The 26,946-nt window shown below is 39.4% G+C and overlaps 1 protein-coding gene across 3 annotated transcripts in view; it reads right to left on the reverse strand.

Annotated features, from left to right (window-relative positions):
- Nucleotides 1-1,135: 1,135 nt before the first annotated feature.
- The window catches only part of slc1a4 (solute carrier family 1 member 4), a 33,637-nt gene continuing 7,826 nt past the window's right edge, over nucleotides 1,136-26,946 (reverse strand). For 2 of the 3 annotated variants that reach the window (XM_054798545.1, XM_054798544.1), the window contains 7 exons: nucleotides 15,010-15,052; nucleotides 12,034-12,099; nucleotides 8,826-8,992; nucleotides 8,458-8,691; nucleotides 7,073-7,267; nucleotides 6,005-6,139; nucleotides 1,136-4,627 (listed from right to left, as the gene is read on the reverse strand). In XM_054798545.1, coding sequence (XP_054654520.1) covers nucleotides 4,396-4,627; nucleotides 6,005-6,139; nucleotides 7,073-7,267; nucleotides 8,458-8,691; nucleotides 8,826-8,992; nucleotides 12,034-12,099; nucleotides 15,010-15,052 — 1,072 coding nt within the window. In that variant the 3' untranslated portion in view covers nucleotides 1,136-4,395. Of the gene's footprint in view, nucleotides 4,628-6,004; nucleotides 6,140-7,072; nucleotides 7,268-8,457; nucleotides 8,692-8,825; nucleotides 8,993-12,033; nucleotides 12,100-15,009; nucleotides 15,053-22,930; nucleotides 26,938-26,946 lie in introns of those variants that run through there. The other variant, XM_054798546.1, reaches the window with a different exon arrangement.

Below are 26,946 nucleotides of genomic sequence, written 5' to 3' on the forward strand. Positions count from 1 at the left end.
CTAATATTTACATTTGTTTGATGATCTGAAACATTTAAATGTGATAAACATGCAAAAGAGAAACCAGGGAGGGGGCAAACACTTTTTCGCACCACTGTTTATGTTTTATAGTAAGAGATAGAACATGTGGACTTGTAACTTGCATGCTGAAGATGTGCGTGCATCCCTCACATGCATGCACAACGTACATAGACACTCATTTATAAATATATACCGTATATCTTCCATATAGTAGGAGGTAGATCTTTGGGACTTGGTCATTTTAAAAGCAGCCTGGAGTCTGAAAAAGGGTGAGCGCCCGCGTGCAAGGGGCTCGTATAATTGTTGTTCCACTGTCAACAAAATGTGCTTCTTCCAACCACCCATCAGCAGTCATGATGTCGGTGATTTCACATGGAAGTAAATGGTGGGATATCAGAAGTAACACAAAGGACGCGTCTGAGTTGCGTTGGCTGTACCATTACTTCTTTTTAATGATGACAGATAACAGAATCAAGTGCAAAATCACAGCTACACAACTTAAGAGTAACGCAACAAGTATCTACTCATTCAAACACACACTCGCTTCTAACAACGTGTCACAAACACTAGCAGGGGATTTCAGTGTAAAACAGTGGTTAGTAACAATAAAGTATTACCAGCGGAAAGTACAAATGATACAAAAGGTTAAAACGATTAAAATAAATGTACATTATATACGGTATGAGGATCACATGATTTTATCAGCAATATTCAACAGTCGTAAAAGGACAACAAAAACAGAAATGGTTAAGATAGAAGTCCAGTGAAATATCGATGATACATTTTACAACACTATGGTTAAGCCTAACAGCGAAATGAGATCGTTTCCTCGTTTAAACATTTCAAGAAACCGGAGGTCTCACTCCCTCGTGTTCCCCATGCATGACAATACAGCCCAAATAAATAGGAATCATTCCCAAACACAAGCTTTTCTTAGCCAACAAAGTACATACCCTGAAGTGAGTAAAGCCTTTTTCACCACCAGAGGGCAGTCTGCTGTCTCCAGTGTGGACATCAACTTTCATCTGCAGCATTCATAAAATGACTTTATTTTCATGTGAATTTGCTGAAATCTTAATCCACAGCAGGTGATTTGGTTATGTTTCCCCCCCCCCCCCCCCTCGTTTTCCACGGTGAATTGGTTCCAGACCCGACAATGATAAGTGAATTTCTTACTTACAAAACGTGCAGTTCCTTGTCAAAGCATCTACTCAGTAGAACTTGTGTGAATTGACTTGTCAGACAGCGCCCTCTGCTGGATTCATAGCTGCAGCACTTTATTTTATGATGTATGTACTGTATATATTGTAAATTTTACGATTCATTTTACAAATACTTATTTTATTGATTTTATTCATATTGTACGGCATTTTGTATAAGTGTGTTTTTCTTTTTCTTCTACAACTGAGCTTCTGCAGCCAAGCAATTCCCCGTGTAGATCAATCAAGTGTAAATATGCCAAACTGTGAACAGGCGGGGATCCACTGTATTTTTACCATCAAACACTGTAGCGTTACATTATTTTCATAGGTGTTATTTTCATGTATTGATAAAAAGAAAAAAAGTGAGTCAAAAATCAGAAACTTCACAAACTACCAGAGTTGTGGGGAGAACAAACAAGGTGCTTACATTTTACAGTACTTTCCGACTCTTTCACAGTATACGTTTATCGTCAGAACCCCTTTCACTGATGCTAATCCTCTCTAGGGGGCCAGCGTTTCCAGATTTTTCACGTGATTTATAGAGTTTTTCAAGCAGCAGCAGAAACAGAACCAAATCCGATCAAAATTGGTGAAAAGTACTTGCTGAAGGTTTTCTTTAGAGACGTTCCGTTTCATGAAATGTGTGTGGCAGGTTTTCCATTGCGCATGCAACGATCAAACAATCAGCACGTGTGGACATGGTAGACATTGCCGATACAGGGGTGTCCAAACGTTTTCCAGCGAGGGCCGCTGAAAAAGCATATTAGTATGAACTTCGCCCTTTGCCTTTTTTCCCCCCATATTTGCTGTCGTTTTTTGTTTTTTCTTCTGAAATAATCTTCGTAAATTCTCTTTTTATAATATTATGATTTTATTCCCATAATATTTTGACTTTATTCCCATATTATAACTTTTCCCCCCAACTTCATTTTTACAAAATTTATAACTTTATTTTGTTTGTTTCTTATATTATGACTTTAAAAAGTCTTTTAAAAAATCTGCCCTATTTCAACTCTTTGCTACTAAAATGACATTGTTTCTCTTCATAATATTATGGATTTATTATTGGAAAATTGAAACTTTTTTCTCATTAGAATACAACTTTTTTTCTTGATATTTTGGTTTTATTCTCATAAAATGACATCTGTTTTCTCCATTTCTGCTGTTGTTTTTGTTTTGAATGTTCCAACAATTTCAACTTCTTGTCCATTTTTTTTCTGCTAATTATGACTTTATTCTGATAATATTTTGACTTTATTCTTGTAACATTATTACTTTTTCCACAACCTGATTTTCCAAAAATTACAACTTTATTTGTTGTTTTTCTTTTTTTGTTTAATATTTCAACTTCATGAGGTTATTCTTGTAAAATTCCAACTTTTTCTTGATTTTTTTTCTTAATATTTTGACTTTATTCTTGTAACATTATTACTTTTTCCACAACCTGATTTTCCAAAAATTACAACTTTATTTGTTGTTTTTCTTTTTTGTTTAATATTTCAACTTCATGAGGTTATTCTTGTAAAATTCCAACTTTTTCTTGATTTTTTTTCTTAATATTTTGACTTTATTCTTGTAACATTATTACTTTTTCCACAACCTGATTGTCCAAAAATTACAACTTTATTTGTTGTTTTTCTTTTTTTGTTTAATATTTCAACTTCATGAGGTTATTCTTGTAAAATTCCAACTTTTTCTTGATTTTTTTTCTTAATATTTTGACTTTATTCTTGTAACATTATTACTTTTTCCACAACCTGATTTTCCAAAAATTACAACTTTATTTGTTGTTTTTCTTTTTTTGTTTAATATTTCAACTTCATGAGGTTATTCTTGTAAAATTCCAACTTTTTCTTGATTTTTTTTCTTAATATTTTGACTTTATTCTTGTAACATTATTACTTTTTCCACAACCTGATTTTCCAAAAATTACAACTTTATTTGTTGTTTTTCTTTTTTGTTTAATATTTCAACTTCATGAGGTTATTCTTGTAAAATTCCAACTTTTTCTTGATTTTTTTTCTTAATATTTTGACTTTATTCTTGTAACATTATTACTTTTTCCACAACCTGATTGTCCAAAAATTACAACTTTATTTGTTGTTTTTCTTTTTTTGTTTAATATTTCAACTTCATGAGGTTATTCTTGTAAAATTCCAACTTTTTCTTGATTTTTTTTCTTAATATTTTGACTTTATTCTTGTAACATTATTACTTTTTCCACAACCTGATTTTCCAAAAATTACAACTTTATTTGTTGTTTTTCTTTTTTTGTTTAATATTTCAACTTCATGAGGTTATTCTTGTAAAATTCCAACTTTTTCTTGATTTTTTTTCTTAATATTTTGACTTTATTCTTGTAACATTATTACTTTTTCCACAACCTGATTTTCCAAAAATTACAACTTTATTTGTTGTTTTTCTTTTTTGTTTAATATTTCAACTTCATGAGGTTATTCTTGTAAAATTCCAACTTTTTCTTGATTTTTTTTTCTTAATATTTTGACTTTATTCTTGTAAAATGACCACTCTTTGGACACCCCTGCTATAGCTGATTAAGAAGACGAAGTCAATAAGTCTATCTTGGCCAGTTAAATAAATATTGTGAGGGTGTTTTCCTTTGTTGGACTGTCAATAATCAGCTGTCCTAAATGGGTCAATGTGGCACAGGGTCAATAGTTAGACGGGAAAAAAGGGCCGAATTCCCCCATTCCGAGGGTTAATGTTTGACGTGAGGATCAGCAAACAACCGTCAACATCAGCGGATTACTGCCAACAAGTGTTTTTACCAAAGCGAATGTACCAAAAATGCGATAAGGATATGACGGGCCTCTGTTTGACAAGCTGTTGTCTAAAGCCTCTAAAGTTAACGCTGCTCTACAAATAAAGTCATGAAAGAAGAACCATAAAAATCACATTGATGGGAATGTTTGAGGGCCATTTTCTACATAACGTAAATGATGCTATCGATATGTTGTACGTCGCTAACCTGAAGAATGAAAACAGCCAACATCAGCAGCGTTGTGCACATTTACAGGATGGAGACAGACCTCACGAGTGTTGCCCGTCTGTCATTCTTCTCGAAAGAGTCAGACGAGTGTTGCACCATCGGCAACATGAACAGCGTGCCGACAACGCAACAACGCAATGAGTAGCAAAGAAAAAGTTGAGTTCACAGGATTGACTCGATGGCTTCTGGTGCGGCTTCCGAAGCTTTGCTTTGATGATTGACAAGAGGCGAGGTCTCCTCCTCCGCCTGGATGTTGGCCACCGCCTCCACCCTTACCTCCGACAGCTCCCCTCCTTCCTCCTGCTGCGTCTTCATCTCCTGCTGGTTGATGTGATGCAAGATCCCAGCACCCAGAGCGTCACCCTCCACGTTGACCACCGTGGTTGTACGATCCCTGTGCACACAGACCAGACACACCAGCATTGACACTTCATCTTCCAAAGTTTCCCACCGCATGGATGACGCAATCGAAGTATTTTCTTTCCCTGCACCTGCTGGCGCGTCACACTGAGCGTAGCTGAGGTTACAAATCTTTTGAAATGAACCCCCTGGCGTGCTGCCTCTCCAGTGGAAGTGGTTTAAGAGTACATTAGGTAGGTAGGCTGCTGGTATAAACCTTGAAAGTCATAAAAGTATAATCCCTCGCAAGATCGTGGTTTGAATATCATAATGAATTAATAAATGATCTCTGTTTGGTGGTTGACTATGGCCGATTATTAGTCCTAAACATTAAAAGACTAGTTATACTCTGGTCGCTAGGCATCAGTAACGTTATGAGACCTGACGTTAGATTACATTACCTTTCACACTGTACGGAGACTGGCTACTGAGCCTGCATAGCCGAGCCGACATGCCATGGCTGAGACCGAGTGGGGAAAAAAAGCTTCTTCTCTCATTCTGTGTGGAAGTGGTACATTTTTTGGCTTCTTTGTCCTTCTTCCTCACTCCGTTTGAAATACTTTCTTAAGTTTTGAATAAGAAAATTGGAGAGGCTAACTGGCCGTTGGCCGTCCGTTATGTCCCTGCAGTGATCCCGAAGCCCAGTGGTCCCCAACACCCAGGCCACGACCGGTACTGAGCCACACAAAAAGAAAAAATAATTTCCTTTTTTTTTTCCACAAAATTTGTAGTCTTAATGATGTTTTATTTTGAAAAGTGGCCAGATTCTCTCTGTTACATCCGTCTCGCTTGACGCATGTCCATTGTACGTGTGCTAACTTTATCTCATGCTGCACAGATAGACTACTACTGTATTTTTACCATTTTTCTTTCGCCTCATTTTTGGTCTCAAATGCTGATACTATGTGGGAATGCATAAAGGTAAGTTTTGATGACTTATTGAGTGCTAATGTTCACATTTGTCTCGAGTTAATTCATGCTAGCGCACTGCCTTTTACCACACAGGTCAAACAGCGATGTAACAATCTCTCTGGAAAAACTCCAGGCTTGAACTGGTGGATGGTGGGTCGGCATTCATTTTGTGCTTTAATTTGATGTTATTCATGTCTTAATTTTACACAATACATAATAAATCAGATAAATTAGATCGCTATAATGTATTTAGAAAGTCATGAACAGGTGTTCTGTGCTCTAACTACGAAAATATTCCGTTTATTAATATTGAATCCCACTTCACGGAAATTCACTTATCACGGTGGAACCAATTAACCACACGATAAACAAGGGATTACTTTGCTACATTGATTACTCCGACTTACACTTTCGGAATGGTTGTCACATGTGCCTCCCAAGAATTCATTAGTTTACTCACACAATCCAGTCAACAGCCAGCATGAGGGACAGGTCATTGGTGGGCAGGCCGATGGCCTCCAGGATGATGGCGATGGTGATGATGCCACCAGCTGGGATGCCTGCTGCCCCGACACTGGAGGCTGTGGCCGTCACCCTAGAAACAACAACGGAATGATCAGTCATTCCATCATTCCCTAACGCGCCTGTTCGGGGTGACATGTGAATGAGGGTACGGTTGTCCCTCGCCACTTTACAGTTCCAATTTTGCAGCTTCACGCTATCACGTTTTTTTCGAAAATATCTAAATTAATATGGCCTATTAATAGTAAAACAAAAGGCAAATTGTACTCACGTTTTGCCTAAATGATGCATTTTGAAGCATAAAAATGGCTAAACGAAGCAAAATACAAACATAAGGCATTCAAAAGACACAGACATTGTAATATGTAGTATTCTACACTGGTCACTAGGTGTCAGTGATGTTACTGTAATGTTGGGTGAGACACACAAGCACCGGATTTGATCAACAGGCTTTTATTGCAGGTTTGAATGACCTCACGACAGGCACAATAATACTGTTGTGGCTGTACCCCACGCCAAGCTAAAACTCAATTCACTTCCTGGCCACCTTTCACTTAGCTCCCCTAGGGAACACATTTATAGCAACAGACACACACAGGAGTCTTATTTATGTCTTAAATGTTTTATTTTCTCCTATTATGTCTACTATATCGGGTAATATGAGTGTAAAGCTGATTGTAGGGGTGTTATTTCATGTTTAGAGGGCTCTAACCATGTTAAAAATGTGTATTTAGAAGGTATTTTTTACAAGGCCGCAAACAGGTTTTCTAATTACAAAAATATTCAGATTATAAATAAGAAATCCTACTTTGTGGAAATTCACCTGTAACGGTCGGGTCTGGAACCAATTAAACGCGAGAGCAAGGGATTACGGTTCCTGCAGAAAAGCCTTGCACGCACTCCCGGACATAAGACACGCATACGCCACGTGTACCGTGCTACCCACAGTTGTTATCAGCATGACATGCAATGTGCTGATAATGACTTGCTATAAGCGGGAACTTACAGGATAGTGAAGATCTGTCCAGCATTAAGCTCAACGTTGTTGAGCTGAGCGATGAAGACAGCAGCTATGCACTGGAAAATGGCGGCGCCGTCCATGTTCACCGTGGCACCAATGGGGAGGATGAAGCGGCTGATGCGTTTGTCCACACCGTTGTTCTCCTCCACACACTTTATCATGGAGGGAAGAGTCGCTGAGCTGGTGACAAACGGGGAGATGTTTGATCAGCAGTTGTCTTCAAAAGAAGTCAGAACAGGCGTGTCCAAAGTGCGGCCTGGGGGCCATTCTAAAAATATCATTTAAAAAGAAAAATAAAACAACAACAACAACAACAAAGATGGAAAATCAGGACTAATTTTACAAGAACACCATCAAAAACATTACAAGGAAAAATGTAAAAGATGCAATCTAACAAGAAAAAGACTTCATTTTACGAGAATAACGGAATATTATGAGGAAAAATAACGTAATTTTAGTAGCATAAAGTTGGGATATTAAAGTAAAATATGTTATTTTGTTCAAATTGTGGTATTATGAGCAACAAAACAATTTTTTTGAAAATTTTGTTGTGGAAAAAGCTGTTATGTTTGGAGAATAAAGAAAAAATATTACGGAAATAAAGTCATAATTACGAGAAGACAATGTATAACAGGAAAGTTGAAACGGTAGGAAAAACGACAGCAGAAATGGAAAAAACGCCTGTAATTATACGAGGATAAAGTCGAAATATTAAGAGAAAAAAAGTTGTATTCTGACGAGAAAAGAGGCGCAATTTTACGAGAATAAACTCGGAAATAATATTATGAGGAAAATTTTAGTAGCATAGAGTTGGAATATTAAAAAAACATTATTTTTTAAGTCATAATATTATGACAAATATGTAATTTTAGGAAAATGAGGTTGGAGAAAAGTTATAATATGGGGAAAAAAGTCAAAATATTATGGGAATAAAATCTGAATATTACAAAAAGAAAATTTACAAAGATGATTTTCGAAGAAATCTGAAATATTTGGAAAAAAAACAGCATAAATGGGAAAAAAAAACAATACAATGAAGTTGACACTAATAGTATTCTTTTGCACCAATATCACAAAGCTGAGATGCATTGTTAGCATCTTAGCATATCCACATGTGTTGCTTTACAAAATATCATGGTGGCCCTCACTGGGAAAAGTTTGGACACCCTTGAGTTAGAATTTTGGATTTTTTTTACTTTATATTTACATTTTAGCAATAAAGAGCTAGATTTAATGTAGATATTTCTCACATTATCACACTGTGACTTTACCGGAGACCTACAGTACACAGGCAATTGTTCGATTCCATGATAAATGTGAGGTAACAAAGAGCAATGAGGAGATTGCTTGTGCAGGAAGTTCAGTCATACCTGGAGCAGGTGGCGAAGGCGGTGGTGAAGGGCGTGATGAGGCCTGACAGGAAACTGAAGGGGTTCTTGCGTGTGAAGCCAAAGTAGATGAGTGGCAGTATGATGCCACCGTGGATGATATGGCCCAGGATGGATGCAAAGATGTACTTTCCCAAGCTAGTGACCAATAACACCACATCTACCATCTCCACAATCTTACTGGCCACCAGGAACATGATGCCAAAAGGGATGTACCTGAGTATATATGCACAATTTGGAAAGATCGTCAAGTCGTCTCCTGATAGAGGTCGACACAATTCAATTCAGTTCAATTTCTGTGAAAACATGCCACCGCTTATCACTGTAAACCTTCTCGTGCAAGCACTCACCACATGATCCAGGACACCAGTACCATGGTTGCCTCGTTGAAGGCATTGAAGAAACGGATAAGTTCCTCGCCCTCATCTCCGAGCTTCCTGAGCGCCACACCGAACACCATGGCGAATAACACCAGACCCAGAATGTTCATACCATCTGCTTCTGTCCCGACGGGCACCTAAAAACACACAGCGTGGGTGCTTAAAAAGGGGGGGCATTAAAATGTGCTTTGAATGCAGGTGGATTGTGGACTGCAGCAACTGAGGGTCCCAGTCAGTGTGGTGACATCTCTTGTAACAATCAAAATCCCGCTCAACTTGCAGCTCTTCTGCCACTTGATGCTGCCTTCTTAGGTTATTGGGCAGCATCGGTAGCGCCGTTCACTTGTGTCCAACATCAGCCTGCGTCTTCACGGACAAGCCTTAAAGACGCCTTGCGATGCAATGAAACAATCTGCCACATTCAAAGACTGACAGCTTTTTTTTAATCCCTCGCTTAGCACGGTTAATTGGTTCCAGACCTGACCGTGATAAGTGAATTTCCATGAAGTAGGATTCGTTATTTATAAATGACATGTTTTCAAAGGGCTTAGAAAACCTGTTTATGACCTTTTAAATGCAGTTCTTAACATTATTAGAGCGCATGTAGCACATGAATAACACTCGTGCTCATGTGTGTTACTATAAATGTGTTCCCCAGTTTCAGTTAGCAGTTCAGTTGCATGTTTTTCAACCTTTTGTGTGCAGCAGTTCACAGGAGCAGAAGAGCTACAACCATGGAGTGTCCTCGTTCTTTCACATGACGTCGTCCACAGTCATTTCCAATCGGTATTATTGCATAAAACAGTCTTTTTTTGGTTTTCTGGGTGCGTACTGCATGTCAGCTTGGGCTGAGGCCGGACACGTTTTTTTTGGATGATGATGATGAGGAAAGTTGTGATGATGATGAGGAGGACTTTTAGGTCCAGACTGTGCGTGTGTGCATAGCCTGGGAAGAGTTATGAGATTCAGTGAGCTGAATAATGATTAACAAAAAAGGACTGGGTCAAATCCTGGGTTCTGTCGTCACCCATTGTCTGGAGGGATCCCATAGCTCTATCAGTTCATCCCCTGTCTCCTGGGGGGGGGGAGGGCACGTCATGACCCATGGCAAACTAAATACCATGGACTAATGCCAAAAAGTCATCCTTCATCTGCTCTGTTAAAGTGGATGAATAAAAGCATGACGGGGGACTATGGTCTTTTTTTAAAGTAGTGAGTTTAGACTAACATTTACATTTCACATCCCGTGATGTTCCGTCAAGGGAGGGCTGTCATGGTGAAAAATACAAAAACAAATAACAACATAAAGTAAATATTAATATTTGTCAACTGAACTGTATTGTAAAAATTAAAACTTGCTGAATTTGCAGATTTCCTGATCAAATACAGGGAAGAAACCAAAGCTGAGGCCACCATGGGCGTGGCTTCTAAGCTGAGTGCACAAGCCCCGCCTACTGTCTGAATGCACACTGAGTTGGATCATTACACACCACGACTTTCTACAGGCTGTATAATGTCTTCAATGTAAGTGTGGCATCATTATTCTTGCTAATCAGACAATAAAATACACACGCTGCATCCTGAAGGGGTGGGGGCGTGCGTGAGGTGAAAGGTGCTTGACACCGATGTCCTTCCACAGAGAGGAAAAGCCAGTGTTTTGGTGTTTTTTTCTTTCTGCAAACACTCGCTAGCAGAAAAGCAAATGCATTCGATATAGTTTTATGCTTTGCCGGATGAATGAAAGAATGTGACTACCGTGATGGAAGATTATAAACCCAAACTCAACAAGAGGTGATCAGAGTTTTACAACAAAGTATCCGAACCTTTCCTGGAAAAGGAAAGGCTGCATGTGCTTCATATACAAATAAAAAAACAATTGTTTGAGCCTCAAATAGAAGTATCTGAAAGCATTTTCAAAAAAATTTTAACCAAAGTGAATTATTCTCCTCTTGTTTTGGTTATCCTCTTAAAAGGAAAACTGCACTTTTTTGTGATAATTTTCATCCACAAGTCTTTCTTAATAAGAAGGCACCTAATTAATGCACAAAAGGGGACACACCTATTCTGCTATTAAAACACCATTGTGAGCGCGGCGCTGACACGTGTGGTGAAGCGAGTCGCTAGCTGGCTAGGCTAGCCGGTGTGGTGTTGAGGTGTCGCTACGCCAGCAAAGTAGTTCTTTGGCACAACAACAATAATCACAATGTCACTGTAGTTTGGTTAATATGCAGGTCACATTATGTAAATGAAGCATTGTTGGCAGTTTTTACAGTTTTTGTCAGAAAGCTTTATATGCGGAATAGTTACTTCCCATTACGTGCATTCTTAGCTGTCTCTTTTTAGCTCTTTTTATGTTTTTAGAACGCACAGAAAAGAGAAACACGTGTGTTCATGTCTCACATATGGATTGTGGCTGTTGGATAAAATCCCCAAAAAGTGCAGTTTTCCTGAAATGAGCAACCTTTATTAACATTTAAAAAAAAAAGTAGTGAATGCCGAACCTCACCGCTCGTCACTGATGATTACCTGCAGCGGTAATCCTTTAACAGATATAGTCTGTGTACCATGGATTAGGAGGGAAGGAAAATCAGCGGAACTTTGCAGCAAGTGGGGCAAAGTGATAAAAAAACGTTATCATCTATGACCCCAAGTGCCACAGACAAACATCTTAGCTCATCAGTCGGCCTCTCTGAAGGTTTGAATGGAAGTCGGGACCAGACTTCAGCATAACTGCTAAGGTGAAGTGATCTGTGGTGGTGATGCCACCTTTGACCTGCTCACACACATGAACAATAAAGCTTCACAAGCAGGTGCGTCACAGAAAGACAGGAACGCGATCGCTTCTTGCAGGTACTTCATAATAACCGACATAAATCCTAATCGAAGTTTGGCGTTATCGCTCCCACGCTCACACATACTGGTTCAACCGTTCTTTACGTCACTGTAACCCTTTTTAGATAAATGTTGAGCAAACGACGGCGTCTCGGTGCAGCTTGCACCATTTACACCAGCGTGTGGCTGGAGGACGTTACGCTAAGCTACGTTTATGTTCTTTAGATGTGCCTTCCCCAGTAAACACTTCTGGGATGAACTTTTTCATCTTCCAACGTGCATACTTGTGTGGTAGCAATGTGTGCATGCATATGAGTGTGGTAGTCGAGCGTTTTCCCACACCTACCTTTTGGTAGAGTATGGTGCCATTGGTGTCATTTCCTGAAGCAACCATCTTGTAGCTGGTAGCATACTGCAACACAGAGTAGCATACGTTAGAAATTCCAGGGGTTTATTCTAGTAAAGAAATATGCGGTTATTAACATGATTACTTCGTATATTTCCATCACAGTAATTAGCCAGGGGAAGAATAATGAATGGATGAATGGGGGGAAAAAAAACTACCGATGGAGGTGCTGCGAGCAGCGGAGCCTTCGTCCCGACAGTCAACGCTTACTGAGGCGTTTGGTTTGCAAAGTAAATATAAACAAAATGGTGCACACTCACCGTGTTGTTCAGGAATAATATCCCATGTTCTTTATTATTTATTCAAGTGCAATTTTGTTTACAGACACTTGATACTCCATTTTATTTATTATTATTTTATTTGTATTTATTGTTGTGTGTGCTTTTGATTAGAGTGAGAGAGTGAGACATGGTCTATTTTTTATTGTTTTTGTATATGATTGTGATGATTTGTTTAAGTGCAATTATTGTTAAGAGACTGAAAGTCGATTTTATTTTCATTGGGTTTTTTTGTTTGTTTATTTGATTTAAAAGCTTTTGACAGTTCAATTACAATGTTAAATACTCTTGAGAAATTCAAGTTTATTGCTTTTGATGTGATGCACTCGCATTATTATGCCATATAATTAATGAAAAAATGATTTTAAAAAATGTCGACGATATTATCGATTATCGACAGTCATTTGTAGGACAATTATCGACGAGTAAAAGTTGTTATGACAGGCCTACGCTGACGTAACACACGCACTACATGTTGTTTGTTGTCAGCTAATGATATTTGGCAATTTGGCAAATGTATAGCCTAGCATAACCTAGCATAACCTAACATAACCATGACTGCAAAATGTTGGCTGCTTCTCTGAGACTGTGTGTGTGTGTGTGCGTGCTACGAAGATGTATACCAGCAGCCATGAGTGACAGCTATGAACGACAATATATTCTGGACAAACGAACATTTACGACAACTTTTATGCAGTTGAATTCATATTTGTGAAAAAAACATAAACATTTTGTTGTACACTCTGTTTTTTAAAATGCTATTGGTAGCCGGTGGTGATGTTGTTATATTTTTTGGTTGAAAAAAAATGTATTTTGGCGCGAGTTGCATCCAGTACCTTTAACACAGGCGTATGTTTACGCCTGGAAAATGACATTATTCTGGAAATATAATTTCTCATATTCTCGTGTATTATTTTTGTTTTCCATAATACAAATTTAGTCACCATTATTATGATTTTTTTTTCAAACTTACAATTGTTACCATAATATTTGGACTTCTTTCTCATAGTAGCATCTTGGAAATCAGAATACTCAGAAGATAAAGCATGAGCAGAAACTGTAAATGTGAAACAGTAAACTTCAGTATTGAGCAAAAACACTGAGGTGAAATGTAAATCTGTCTTGCTGCTTTAATCCACAGTTGGACCTCTTCCACAGCGGCTCCGACGCCGCATGGACTGAATGGAGACTGGATTGCACTCAATGACCTGGCTGCACTTTGAAACTCACTTTTCTCTCCACGCAACCAATCACAAAGTATATGATTCACATCCCCACTTTTTGCTGAACAAGTTAGCTTGGAGCAGGGCTGTCCATGTTTGATCCGCTGAGGGCCACATACTGAAAACCACTTGCAGTATATTTTACATGTTGTAAAACAACCCAAGAAGTTCTACACATAAAAAAGTGAGGTATATTTAAAGCTTTATGTTATAGGTGACAAAGGGTATTTCTCTGTTTTTGCTGTTGTCCTGCTATTTTTTTTCTTTTCTGAGTATTATGACTTTATTCTCGGAATATCAGAACTTTTTCCCAACCTTATTTTCTGAAAGGTGCAACTTTATTCTTAATTTTGCACTTAAAAAAAAAAATGTCTTTTACGTAAATATTTCAACTTTATGCTTCTAAAATTCTTAAAAGATTTTCTTCACATTATTGAGACTTTTTTCTCTTAGTATTCTGACTTTATGCTTGTAAAATGACTGTTCCGTTTCCATTTTTGGTGTTGTTTTATTCAGTTTTCTTGTTTGTTTGTTTTTTTTAATTATATTTATTTATATTTTTTTTAGAATGTGCTGAGGGCCAATTAAAAAAATCCCACCGGCCACCAAATTTCTGCTTTTTCCATTTTTGGCTCCTTTTTCCATTTTTTTTTGTTTATTGTTTTTTTTCTCATTCATTTTTTTTTTTTTTTTGGACCATGGGCCCCTGGGCAGCGCTTTGGACACCCCTGCATCAGGGAACATCACGTGTTATACTGGTGCAATCAACATGTCTGAAAAGGAGCAGGGAGAAGCAGAGTGGATTTAATCCTACCCCTTCTCCACGTCTCAACAGTTACCGAAAATTGTTGACACTCATATCATATTCACTGAAAGAAGGAATAAAAGAGACAGAAGTGTTGAAAAAGTCAACAAAAAAGAACAAGTGAACAACTGATTAAAATAATAATAATTCAAAATGAATAAACGCATGGAAAATATAATAATTGTAACAAAATCAAGAGACTAACAACAAAGTCTAGTTTTTAGCTCGTGTATTAAGACAAAGTGTGCACTGTAAGTGTCTGCTGAAACGCTCGCACTCTTCACCATAGTTCTTATGTGATCATGCTAGCAGACATAATGATTGTAGAAAGCGATCCGTATTCAAAAGCTGTGAGACGAGGCGGGTTGCTAGGCCGGCTGGAATGGAATGATTTCGCCATGGAAACGGCTGGTGAGTCCTCATTAAGAGGCATTATGGGGCCGTGAGCACACCAGCGTGGATTTACGGCGGCTGTAAATGAACGTGGAGTGGCATCCGTGTGGCCGCAGAAGTAAATTCGAATGAATAATGTCTCAGGGACACACAAACACAAACACAAACGTGACCGAAGCATGGTGGGGGGGTTAATAATTGAAGTGCTGGCACTCACAGAGCGGAAAGCGGCAGCCACCAGATTTGACGGGAATAGGTTCCTGCAAAATATTTGGACAAGAGGTTAGACATACAAGAACTTTTTTCCCACTTTTCCTTTCATTGGTGATTCAACAGGTTTTCCAGAATTGCATGAAGCAAAGTGTACACGCCTTATCATCACACACTGCCCAGGATGGATGCGGGTGATGGTTACTGTACACGCGTCTTCATCTTGTATTGAATAAAGAAAGGTTTGTACAAAGATAATGTCCGACTACAAAGTTCACACATTCCTTACATCTTGTTTTGGAGTGTTTACTACGTGTTTAATGTTCAACATGTCTCACACGGAGCATGTGAGGACTCAAACCGGGAGAGTCCAAATCTTTTTCCAGCGAAGGCAGCAAGGATATGTCGGGCCATTTTGATAAAGGCTAAAAGCCAACCCTCGTAGGTATGCTACTAAGTTCTAGTGTTCTAGTGTTCTCACCTTCTTTATCAAAATGCTGGCACTTGCAACTTTCTTTGGCTCTATTTTGGATTACTGAAGTGAGAAACACGATTGCATTAAAAAAATAACCCATAGCAAAACACAAGGGTGGTGTCATCGTGTCTTTGGCAACACGTCTTCGATGAAGTAACTTTAAATGTCCATTTGTCTCTTTCGTTCAACATGTATCTGCATTTTGAATTGTTTGCTTTATTTAACACTATTATTGTAAAACTTTGTGGGGGTGTCACAAGAGCTTGTGAGATTAAAAAGTGAGGAGAGTCAGAAAAAAAATGCGATAATAAATAAATAAATGAATCACACGATAAATGAAAATGAACCGGATAATTCAAGATAAATGAGTCAGCCGCCATAAATGATATGGGATTCAATGTTAATAAATGGAATATTTTCATAGTTAGAGCTTAGAAAACCCGTTTGACTTTCTAAATGCCGTTTTTAACATTATTAAAGCCCTCCAGTCCTACCTAGAGTCAACCTATAGTCCCCTTTACACTCCTATTATTCATTGTCTACATTACATCTCTTATGCTGTAGAGACTGCGAGTTAGCAAGCTAACCAGTTAGCCTCAAATTTTTTTCATCTAAACTTAAGAAGCCAAAGACGTACCACTTCCACACGGGATTGGAAGAGAACTTTTTTTCACTCTACCATGTCAGACATGCCATGGCTGACTTCATGACTAATAATAGACCCCAGTCTACCACCAAACAGCAATCATTTATTCATTAATTTTCAGAAAGGGAGCGATAATCGAACCGCGATATCGCGAGGGACGACTGTATTTCCATGTGCATGCGTGTCTGTTTTCCTCATCTCTCGCCTCCAAACAGGCAGGAAGAGCATTCACTGCATTGGTTCAGCTTCAGCCTTGGTAGACACTTGATACAACAACGGCAAACAGAGTGACACCTCTTGTCAGTCATACAGTCACATTGTCTATGTGGGGGGAGCCGGGGCTGCTCGCATACACACACAGCAAAAGAGTGGAGCTTCGCAAGGAGCAATGCAAGGTAACGTAGTAGAAGTTAGGAGGGAAAAAGGTGATTGCAAAGTCAAATGCCACAGCCCCCGTGTGGGAATATTAATACAGTAATGAGCAAGTTGAGCTCATCAACACAAACAGGCCAGTTTGCCAAATTTATTTGAAAGTGGTAGCAACATAAAAGGTCACAAAACAAACTTGCCCACCTCAAACACACCCACCCGCCCCAGTTTTCCCATGAGGGGAAAAAAACTATACATCAACATGCAGAGCCTTTGTCCCGACAGTCAACGCTCACTGAGACGTTTGGTCAGCAAAGTAAATCCAAACGGAACGGAGCAAAATGGTGTGTGTTCACAGAGAACCATCACAAAAGAAATGCTGCTTTTTAATAAAGTTGAAAAGACAGCATTTGAAGAAATGCTGCAAAACGTTTTTATAGACCGTACGAAATGCCTGTGAGAAAATACATGTTACAAATGTCAATTCCATAACTTTACAGAGTGAAAGATGACATATTAAAGGAAATATTGCATTATTATGATATTATTATATATCATCATAACATTACTGCTTTATTTGGTCTCAACAAATGTTGACAATAGCGTAAAAAAAATATAAACACTTTTGTTTTTGCTCCCGAGCTGAATTCAAAGATGTAGAACGTTTTCTATGAACACAAAAGGCGTAGCGCTCTCAAATATTGTTCACAAATCTGTCTAAATCTGCGTTAGTGAGCATTCATCACTCATGATTCATCATCTATCCACCTCACAGGTGTGGCATATCAAGATGCTGATAACACAGCATGATTATTTCACAGGTGTGCCTTAGGTTGGCCACAATAAAAGGCCACTCCAAAATGTGCAGTTTAACTGTATTGAGGGGTGATCCATTCCCGTGTGCATGTGACTATTTACTGATGAGCCCAGGAGCGTTCCCGTGTGGACAGGGCCTTAGATAGCTTGTTGACATTAACAGGGTCAACTTAAACGGGTTCTACTGTACTTGGCTGCAACCAGCGAGAGGCGAGAGGAGTGATAACCTGGCGTTTTATCCCTCATTTACACTTAAATTGTTGTAATCTGCACATTTGTAACTGGTGTAAGGGACTTCATACTTTTTAGCAGATCACACTCACCCTGACTGACTTTGTACGTCCAGCATCTCTTTGGTCTTTCCCACAGACACCCCACTGAATGTGTTTTCATTGTTATCAGTAAAGCCCACAAAGGATTACGGGAAGCTGTGGGCCCTTTCCACGTAGAAATGTGTGTTCAGGGTAACTTTATCCCCGAAGGTCACATGACACTATGCCAAGACACACAAGCTTTTATAACATTTATTCTCATGCTTAGAACACGTCTGAGGATTTGAGTCCATAAAGCCATGATGACTCAACAAATGCTGCTTCAGCAGTTTCACACACCACCGCTACTGTAAAAATGACATGTCCACTTATGATATTACTTTCCTAATATAAGGAAGAGATGTGATTAACTCAGGGAAATGGCAATGATTTTTTCCCACAAATGCTCCTTTTTCTTTCTTTTCATCTCAAGCATGAAGTCAAATGCCACTTGGACAACTGTTGTGCTGACACTTGCTGTCCAAACTCTAAACTGAAGCAGTTATTTAGTATTATGTAAATGTTGACAATGCTATTGAGAATGAACTATTCTTCTTGGACGTATTACAGGTGGTCCTCGGGTTACGGATCGCTTCTGTTCCTAGACTGTGAAGTACTGTAAATGATACCTGAATGAGCTCCTGCGTCACTCACACTGTACATAAAACACACAAAGGACAAATAAAATACAGTCATAAAATGATTTAAAGGAAAACTGCACTTTTTCTGGAATTTTGCCCATCATTCACAATGTGTGAGCCATAAACACGTCTTTCTCTTTTCTTCGAGCTTTAAAAATATAAAAACAGTTTAAAAAAAAAAGGCAGCTAAGAATACACATAATGGGACACAACTATTTTGCCTTTAAAGCCTTCAGAAAAAACCTCCAAAAACCGCCGACAAGCTCCATTTACATAATGTGACCTGCATATTAACCAAGCTACGTAATGTAGTAAGTCATGCTTAAAAATACATAAAAATACTGTCATTGTCACATGTTATCATAAATGTGCCTGTTACTACAGTTACAGCATGCATATGAAACCATAAAACCTTGTTGGAGGCTTTTGGAGGTGTTTTAATAGCAGGTTTTGTAGGCGGAATACGTAGGTGTGTCCCATTATGTGTATTAATTAGCTGCCTCTTTTTTTTAGCTTTTTTTTAATAGCTTTAAAACGCACAGAAAAGAGAAAGACGTGTCTTCATGTCTCACATAAGTATTGTGGCTGATGGGAAAAATTCCAACATGGTGCAGTTTTCCTTTAATACAAGAATAAAATGAACAAGTAATAAAAGGAGAACAACTCCCTACTTTTGTCCCTGTGGTTGTCTTGCGGGCCTTTCTTTCTTCTTAAAATATTGTCCCAAGATAATCTGGAAGGATAACCTCCTCTTGTCCTTCCACATGTCCTTATAACAGCACACAGAATCCATGACCACTATAGCATTCATTAGCATTCTATCATCATCAAAGACTTTAGATATTTATATCATATTAAGTTATAATATATATTTTTTAATCCTGTCACAATATTTCTTGCTAAATGTATTTGTTACTTTTTGATATATTTATATTATATTGATATATTTATATTTTGGGCTGTCACGATAACAAATTTTGCTGGTCAATAATTGTGCTACAGATTATCGCCGATAATCAATTTATCGGCATTTTTAGACACTTTTTTCATTAATTATATGCCATAATATACACCAGCGTGTCTGGCTCGCCGCTTCCCTCAGCTCAGTGTGCTCGGCTTTATCTTTGTTTTATCGTTTGTTGTGAGGACTCTTACCTGGCTGACGTGCCAGAGTTCCTGCTGCGGGAGGAGCCGTTTCTTCCCAGGAAAACGTAGATTCAGGGCTGGCAGACGAGTGAAGCTCAAAGCCTGGCTGGCACTTTTGTGTTCTGCGCGACTACGAGGATTGTTTGGTCGTGTTCCCCTTTTTCCTCGCCACTACTTTCAAACAAATGCGCTCACCTTGTTCATTCTGTTTAAAATCGTAATATTCGCACGTGGGGGCTGTTGCGTTCGCCTTAGGACACATCGCTTCTGTGCATTCATTCAAAAGGCTAGTTTGTTGCTAGCACCCTGGGTACGCTCATTAGATGATAAATGAGAGGACAGAAGCGTTCCCTCTCTCCGTTCATTCCCCTATAGACCAATGCACACAGACACATGCAGAGTGAACCCTCTTGTCATCCAGCCTGTGTGGTACAGAGAGCTGAAACAAACACGCATGCATGCACATATCAATTTATTGAGGGGTCATAATTATCGACCTGCTATTTTTTACCATTCGATTAATCGATTTATCTGTTATTGTGACAGGCCTATTTATATTACTGTATATTAAGTAATCTATATACTTTTTAAATCAAGGTAACACTTCATCTTTCTTGCCAAATGTATTTGTTCTGTCAATTTTGGCAGAATTTTTGTAGGAGTTATATACTTGGAGTTATATTTTTTGTTGTCAAAGCCCATTTAAAATGAATTATACAACAGTTGTATATTCAAATTTCTGTTTGGCACCATGACCGCTTTCTATGTAAGTTTGTTGACAAAACAATACAAAGTGAAAATGATAATAATCAAATGTGTCATAACATGATGAGGCGATTATACATTTAAATGTTTTCATAATTACAGGTGGCCCTCTGAGGGTAACCATAACAACAAGGTGGCCCCAAAGTTGATTATTATCTGACAGAACGCACCGTTAAGACAAAAAAAAAAAACTAAAGTGAACAACAAGTTACACATCAGTGTAAAGCTGCAGGAGTGAATATCATTGCTAACGTGTGCCTTTCCTATTGTGTCTTTCCTGAAACGTTGGGGTGCAGTTTTGCCCACTATGGTAAAACCAGCTTAGCCGAACAAACAGCCCAACAAACAACCAAACAAACTGGTGTTTTTCTTATGTAATGTTGGGAAGAAAAACAAGCAGTCCAGCTGGTGTGGAGATAAGCGACAAGTGCTGACTAAATCGGTGTGTGTCTAGTTCGGACTAAACAGTTGTGCCCTCAAAATACTTTCTTCTCCAACAGGTGACACCTTCCTCTCACATGGTGGTTATCACGCAATTAGAAAATAGATAAATAAATAAATTGTTCAATAATTTAGTTTTTTAGTTCAAGATAACAAAATTAGCAGAATAAAATAATATCAATAAATATCTTTATTAAGTAGGAATCTGTCCTGGATACTTAAAACAGTATAACTTGAGTGTCCAGGTTGCAGGGGTCTCCACCTTTCATCACTGTTAGAGCGGTCAACTATTTGTGTTTTTTATTTATGACCGGCCCCATTTAAATGTTCACTACTTTGTTTACCAAGCAGATCTCCACTCAAACAGTGTCGCCATTGTCTTTATGCCATTTGATGGTCATTTGTCATCATATTAAGGCATAAACAGTTAAAATAAAACATTATGAAGAGTTGAAGCAAATATTCTTTGACCCTTTGTGCGCTTCAGCTTCAAAATCCGGTGAGATAGGAGACCCCTGTGATAGTATCACCATCATAAGGCTGGACACACTACACACAAATAGTGTTTTGAGGACAAGCCATAATTAGTGTAATGACAACAAGAGAGCAAAAATGTTCAGTGACACTTAAAAAAGTTAGTACGTACTCCATGAACTTGACATCCACTTCTCTGTGGGACAAAAACGAGCTCCAAACTGACCGCGTTGCTGGTTTGTTTTAAAAACAAAATGTCACAGTGTTGAAAAGTCACATTTGGAGTCTGAAAGTGAGAAGCTAGTTAGATAATTCTAGTTAGCCAGCTAGGCAAACTGTGTAAACAAAGTCAAGAAAAGGAAGTGATCAAACGCGCTGGCATGGATTGGCGTTGCCTTTGTCAAGCTGTCAAGCTGAGACCATTGAGGTTTTACCGACTACTTGTAGTACCGATCCTTGCTGCAATACGGGACAGAGTGCGTTCCTTGTCGGCTCAATACGGGTGTTGGCAACCCTACATGACACAGCACACATGCACATTCATGTCATGTTTGTGTTGTCATGACATAAATTGACATGCGGCCGCCGCAAGATGATCATTTTTTGTGATCGGCTTTGAAAGGCATTTATCGGCATATGCTGATCACGTTTTTTGATGGAAATCAGACAACACTAATGTGTAGCCGATCGTCCCTAAATGTTCTATACAGTAATTGCGTACCCTGTCAGACATTTAACCTAAAGCCATGTACCCCAGTTAATGGCTACACACAGTATCTTTTATTCCAGCCTGAGTTGGGACCCTTCCAGAGGAGCTTCACTTTTTGGATATGATTTAAGTCTGCATATTAATTTCATACCAAATTGAAGGGGAAAACTTAAAAAACAAGCAGTTTCCAATGCACAAAAATACACTAGGTCCCCAACTTACGAACACAATTGGTTCCAGACGACCGTTCTTATGTCGAATTGTTCTTAAGTAGGGGAAAAGGTAATATTACCAATGATATAGGCACTACATGTACGTGTATACATATACAGTATATGTGTATGTATGTAAATATGAGTTTGGATGCAGTAGTAATATTAAACGAGGATAATTAATAAAAAAAACAATAATAATAAAAATGATATAATAATACGTAATGATAAATGTTATTTACCTTTGAAGAGGAGTGGTCGAACATACGTCGTTGTGGTGGAGGACGAGGAGTAGTTATTGAAAAAAAGGACAAATCGTCGTCGTTAGACTCTTCTAAAAGAGGTAGTGTTCCGAATTAAGCAGGCCTATTAACTCTTCATAAACTTTAATCATCCCTCCGGTCTGCCTGTAACTGTTGGTCCCATTAGCTCTAACGCTGCCTCTGTTGGTCCCATTATCAGTGTCACAGTGCCCTCTACTGGTCAAGCATGTACAGTCGCAGTATAAATACTGATTGAGCGACTGACTACAAGGCAAAATAAAATAAAATATAGACCAATCGGCTTATGTTCGTATCCGCGAGTGTTCGCTAGTCGGATGTTCGTAAGTTGGGACCTAGTGTATATACAAACAGCGATAAAGCCTCAATGTCGGGGGACTCACCACCCTCTCATCCAGACACGCACACACAGGCTACGTTCACACTGCAGGTCATCTAATTTTTTTGCTCATGTGACATGTATCTGATTTTTTCATGTCAGTGTGAACAGCACAATTTTTACAAATGCAAGTAAGGCCTTGTTTGTATGTAGATATAATCAGACTTGTATTCAATCTACTGCAGTCTCAAAGGTCAGGTCACATATATCCGACCGACACGCCAATAAAAGGCATGGTTTAGACTTAGATAAAAGGTACTCACTGATGTAGGCCAAAGTTCTTCTTCCATCATTCCATGTTCTTCTGCTTATCCGGGTCCGGGTCGTGGGGGAAGCCCAGACTTCTCCTCCCCGGCCACCTCTTCCAGTTCCACCAGGACGACACCGAGGCATTCCCAGGCCAGCTGTGAGAGATAATCCCTCCAGGTCTGCCCTGGGGCCTTCTCCCAGCTGGGCATTCCTGGACCACTTCACCAGGGAGGCGTCTGGGAGGCATCCGGACTAGATCACCTCAACTGGCTGTGTGATGGAGCAGCAGCTCTACTCCCTGATGACTGAGCTCCTCGCCCTATCTCTTGGGGTGAGTCCAGCCACCCTACAGAGGAAGCTCATTTCAGCCGCTTGTATCCGCTTGTATCCGTTCTTTCAGTCATGAGCCAAAGCCATAGGTGAGAGTGGGAACATAGCTCGACCGGTAAATTGAGAGCTTTGCCTTCCGGCTCAGCTCTCTCTTCACCACAACGGTCTGATACAGCGACCGCATTACTGCAGACGCTGTGCCCGAGACCCCGAGATACTTGAACTCCTCCACCTGCGGCAAGACTCCTTCCTAACTCTGAGTGTGCAATCCACCCTTTTCCAACTGAGAACCATGGCCAAGGATTTGGATGTGCTGAGTCTCATCCCAGAAGCTTCACACTCAGCTGCAAACCGCCCCAATAAACGCTGAGGGTCACAGCCCGATGAGGCAATCAGGACCACATTGTCTGCAGAGACGAGATCTCAAGGCCCACAAACTGAACTTCCGATGCCTTGGCTGTGTCTGGAAATTCTGTCCATGAAAATTATGAACAGAACCAGTAACAAAGGGCAGTCTTGGCAGAGGCCAACTTTCACTGGAAACAGGCTCAACTTACTGCTGGCAGTGCAAACCAGGCTCCAGCTCCAGTTGTACACCAATCCCGTACTCCCAAACACAGGACACGATCGAATGCCTTTTCCAAGTCCACAAAGCACATGTAGACCGGTTGGGCAAACTCCAATGTACCCTCCAGTCCCCTTGCAAGGGTGTAGAGCTGGTCCAGTGCTCCGCGACCGGGAGGAAAACCACATTGCACCTCGTATCCTTCTCTCCAGCACCCTGGAATAGACTTTTCCAGGGAGGCTGAGGTGTGTGATCCCCTATAGTTGGAACACACCCTTCTTGAAAAGGGGACCCATCTCCAGAGGTACTGTTCTCGACAGAAAAATTCTTGTCATCCAAATATGACTTTTACAAAGTGTCAGTGAAGTGGCTCACGGCAATGTCCCACCACTCCTGCCACCCACACGCTCCTCGGAACAGACGTCGCAGCAAGTTCAGAGCAAGTTCTCTATGAAAAATCTTGCCCTCTTTCTTCTTAACCTCCTACGCGGAATCATTTGATTACGAAAATACACAAAATCCTGGAAATTGCCACAACCGCATTAAGAAAAGCACACATTGCAGCAAACTTTACTTCCATAAACACACGGAAATGCATGTGATGTCGTGCTTTTGCGCATGCACATCACTTCCCGGACACTTTGCATTCATTTTTTTGGGTAATGTGAACGACCAAATAAAAAATCTGATAGAATTGGGCATCATACCCTGCAGTGTGAATGTAGCCACAGAGACAGGATTTCACAGTGCGGGGATTGGAACGCCAAAAAAAATGAAATCTTCAGGACGAAACACTCTTAATGCTCAACATAGTCATCAAGCGTACTTATTTGTTCATATAACACACACAGAGCAATGAACTTCATGCACTGCCTCCTTATTGCGCTGTGCAGGTCCTGTAAGGGGGTTCAGGCGCACTCACATTTGTGAGTGTTAGGCACTAATCGTGTTTCATTTTTATTCATGTATCCCCATGACAATTGGAATACCCCACTCTGGCACTCTGGGAACCTAGGCTATAGATAAGTGATTTCTGGCTGAGGCCGCCACCACGCAATGCACCTGTTGGCAATCATCGTCAACCCTGTTTAGTCCTTGTGGCCACATGTTGGTTTGCTGACATGCGCGTTTTCCTGTTCGGGTTCCCACACGACCTCGTCCATTCTAAGATATTTTTCCACCTGCCCGTTTGCCTTGTCTTTTTGCTTTCAGTTCCTCTTTTGCTGCTCCACACCTGTGTGTTTCTGTTTATTAAAGCATATTCTACGGCATCTACTTCTCGGTCTGTCTTTGCATATCCAACTAACAAAGAACATTAAAAAAATGCATGAAACTATTATCACGGGAGGGTGTTGGGAAAGAAAGAAATAATGTGGTAGTTTCCCGGTGAAAACGGGAGCATTGACAGTATGCTGTGTACAGTCATCACTCATCACTTTGCAGCTACACTCTCACGGTTTTTCAAAATCATGCCGTTTCATGGTTGAAAATAATATGTATATTTAAGCATAAATCATGTATTTTTGGCTTAAGTGACGCATAATAATGGCTAGATGAAATAAAATACAAATACACTAAGTCCCCAACTTACGAACATCCGACATGCGAACATTCGGAGATACAAACGCAAGCTGACTGGTCTATATTTTCATGTATTTTGCCTTTTGGAACTCCATATTTATACTGCTACATGCTTGACCAGTAGAGGGCACTGTGACACTGCTAATGGGACCAACAGGTAGAGGAAAAAGAGGAAAAGGAGAGAGGAAGGCTAAGTTGTAGTTGTATGATGCAACCTGGACAGAGCGTGTGATTAAAGTTTATGAAGAGTTAATAGGCCTGCTTAATTCTACACCACCCACAGAACACTACCTCTTTTAGAAGAGTCTAACGACGACGACAACTTGTCCTTTTTTCAATAACTCCTCCTCCTCCTCCTCCACAACGACGTATGCTCGACCACTCCTCTTCAAAGGTAAATAACATTTATCATTACGTATTATTATATCATTTTTATTACTGTTTTTTCATTAATTATCCTCGTTTAATATTACTACTACGTCCAAACTAATATTTACATACATACGCATATATGTATATATGTATACACATACATGTAGTACCTACTATACAGTATATAATTGGTAATATAAAAAAAATTTCGACTTAAGAACAAATCGACTTGCGAACGGTCGTCTGGAACCAATTGTGTTGTTGGTTGGGGACTTAGTGTGTAAGGCATTCAGAAGACGCATTCAAAGATGTGATGATATGTAGTATTCGACACTTGTCACTAGGTGTCAGTAATGTTACTATAATGTTGGGTGAGACACACAAGCACCAGATGTGATCGCCAGAACAAGAGGCTTTTATTGCAAGTTTGAATGATCTCTCAACAGGCACGATAATCCCTAACCGTAGCCCACGCCAAGGTAAAACTCAAACCTGCACCCCGGACGTCACTTCCTGTCCAACACTGGAACACATTTACAGCAACACACACGAATGCGAGTCTGGTTTGTCTTATTTTCTCTTATATTCTCTATATTGGGTAATATGAGTGTAAAGGTGACTAAGGGTGTTATTTCATGTCTAGAGGGCTCTAATAATGTTAAGAACCGTATTTAGAACTTTGTAAACACATTTTCTATGCTGTGACTACAAAACAAATTCTATTTATAAGTAAGGAATCCTACTTCTTACTGTATATAAGAAAACAAACAGCCTACATGTCAGCTTTGTTATTAGCATCAACACTTCAACGTTCAACTATGACTTACAGATCTTTTTGAATATATTTTCCTTCATTTCTTTATTTTTACTGTTTTTGTGTGTATTTTTGGAACAAAAAATATAAGATGCAGGCCACAAAATGGCCACCGGGCCACACTTTGGACACCTCCGCAGCCTAAGAGGAGTTTAAATATTGACAGGCTGCTTTAAAAAGGCTGTGTGGTTTTGTCACTTACTGAAAGCAGGCTGCACTGACCTGCTCTTCATTTAAGTCATTGTGCCCTCTGACCTTTACACTGTTCAAATAATCACACAGTGAGACACCCTGCATAGACGAGCTTGACCGAGACCCAATGTAAAGTGTATTCTGTGCAAAAAAAACTGTGTACTTTGTAAGAGTGT

The sequence above is a fragment of the Dunckerocampus dactyliophorus genome, chromosome 14 (assembly GCF_027744805.1).
Source record: "Dunckerocampus dactyliophorus isolate RoL2022-P2 chromosome 14, RoL_Ddac_1.1, whole genome shotgun sequence".
Lineage (NCBI taxonomy): Eukaryota > Metazoa > Chordata > Actinopteri > Syngnathiformes > Syngnathidae > Dunckerocampus > Dunckerocampus dactyliophorus.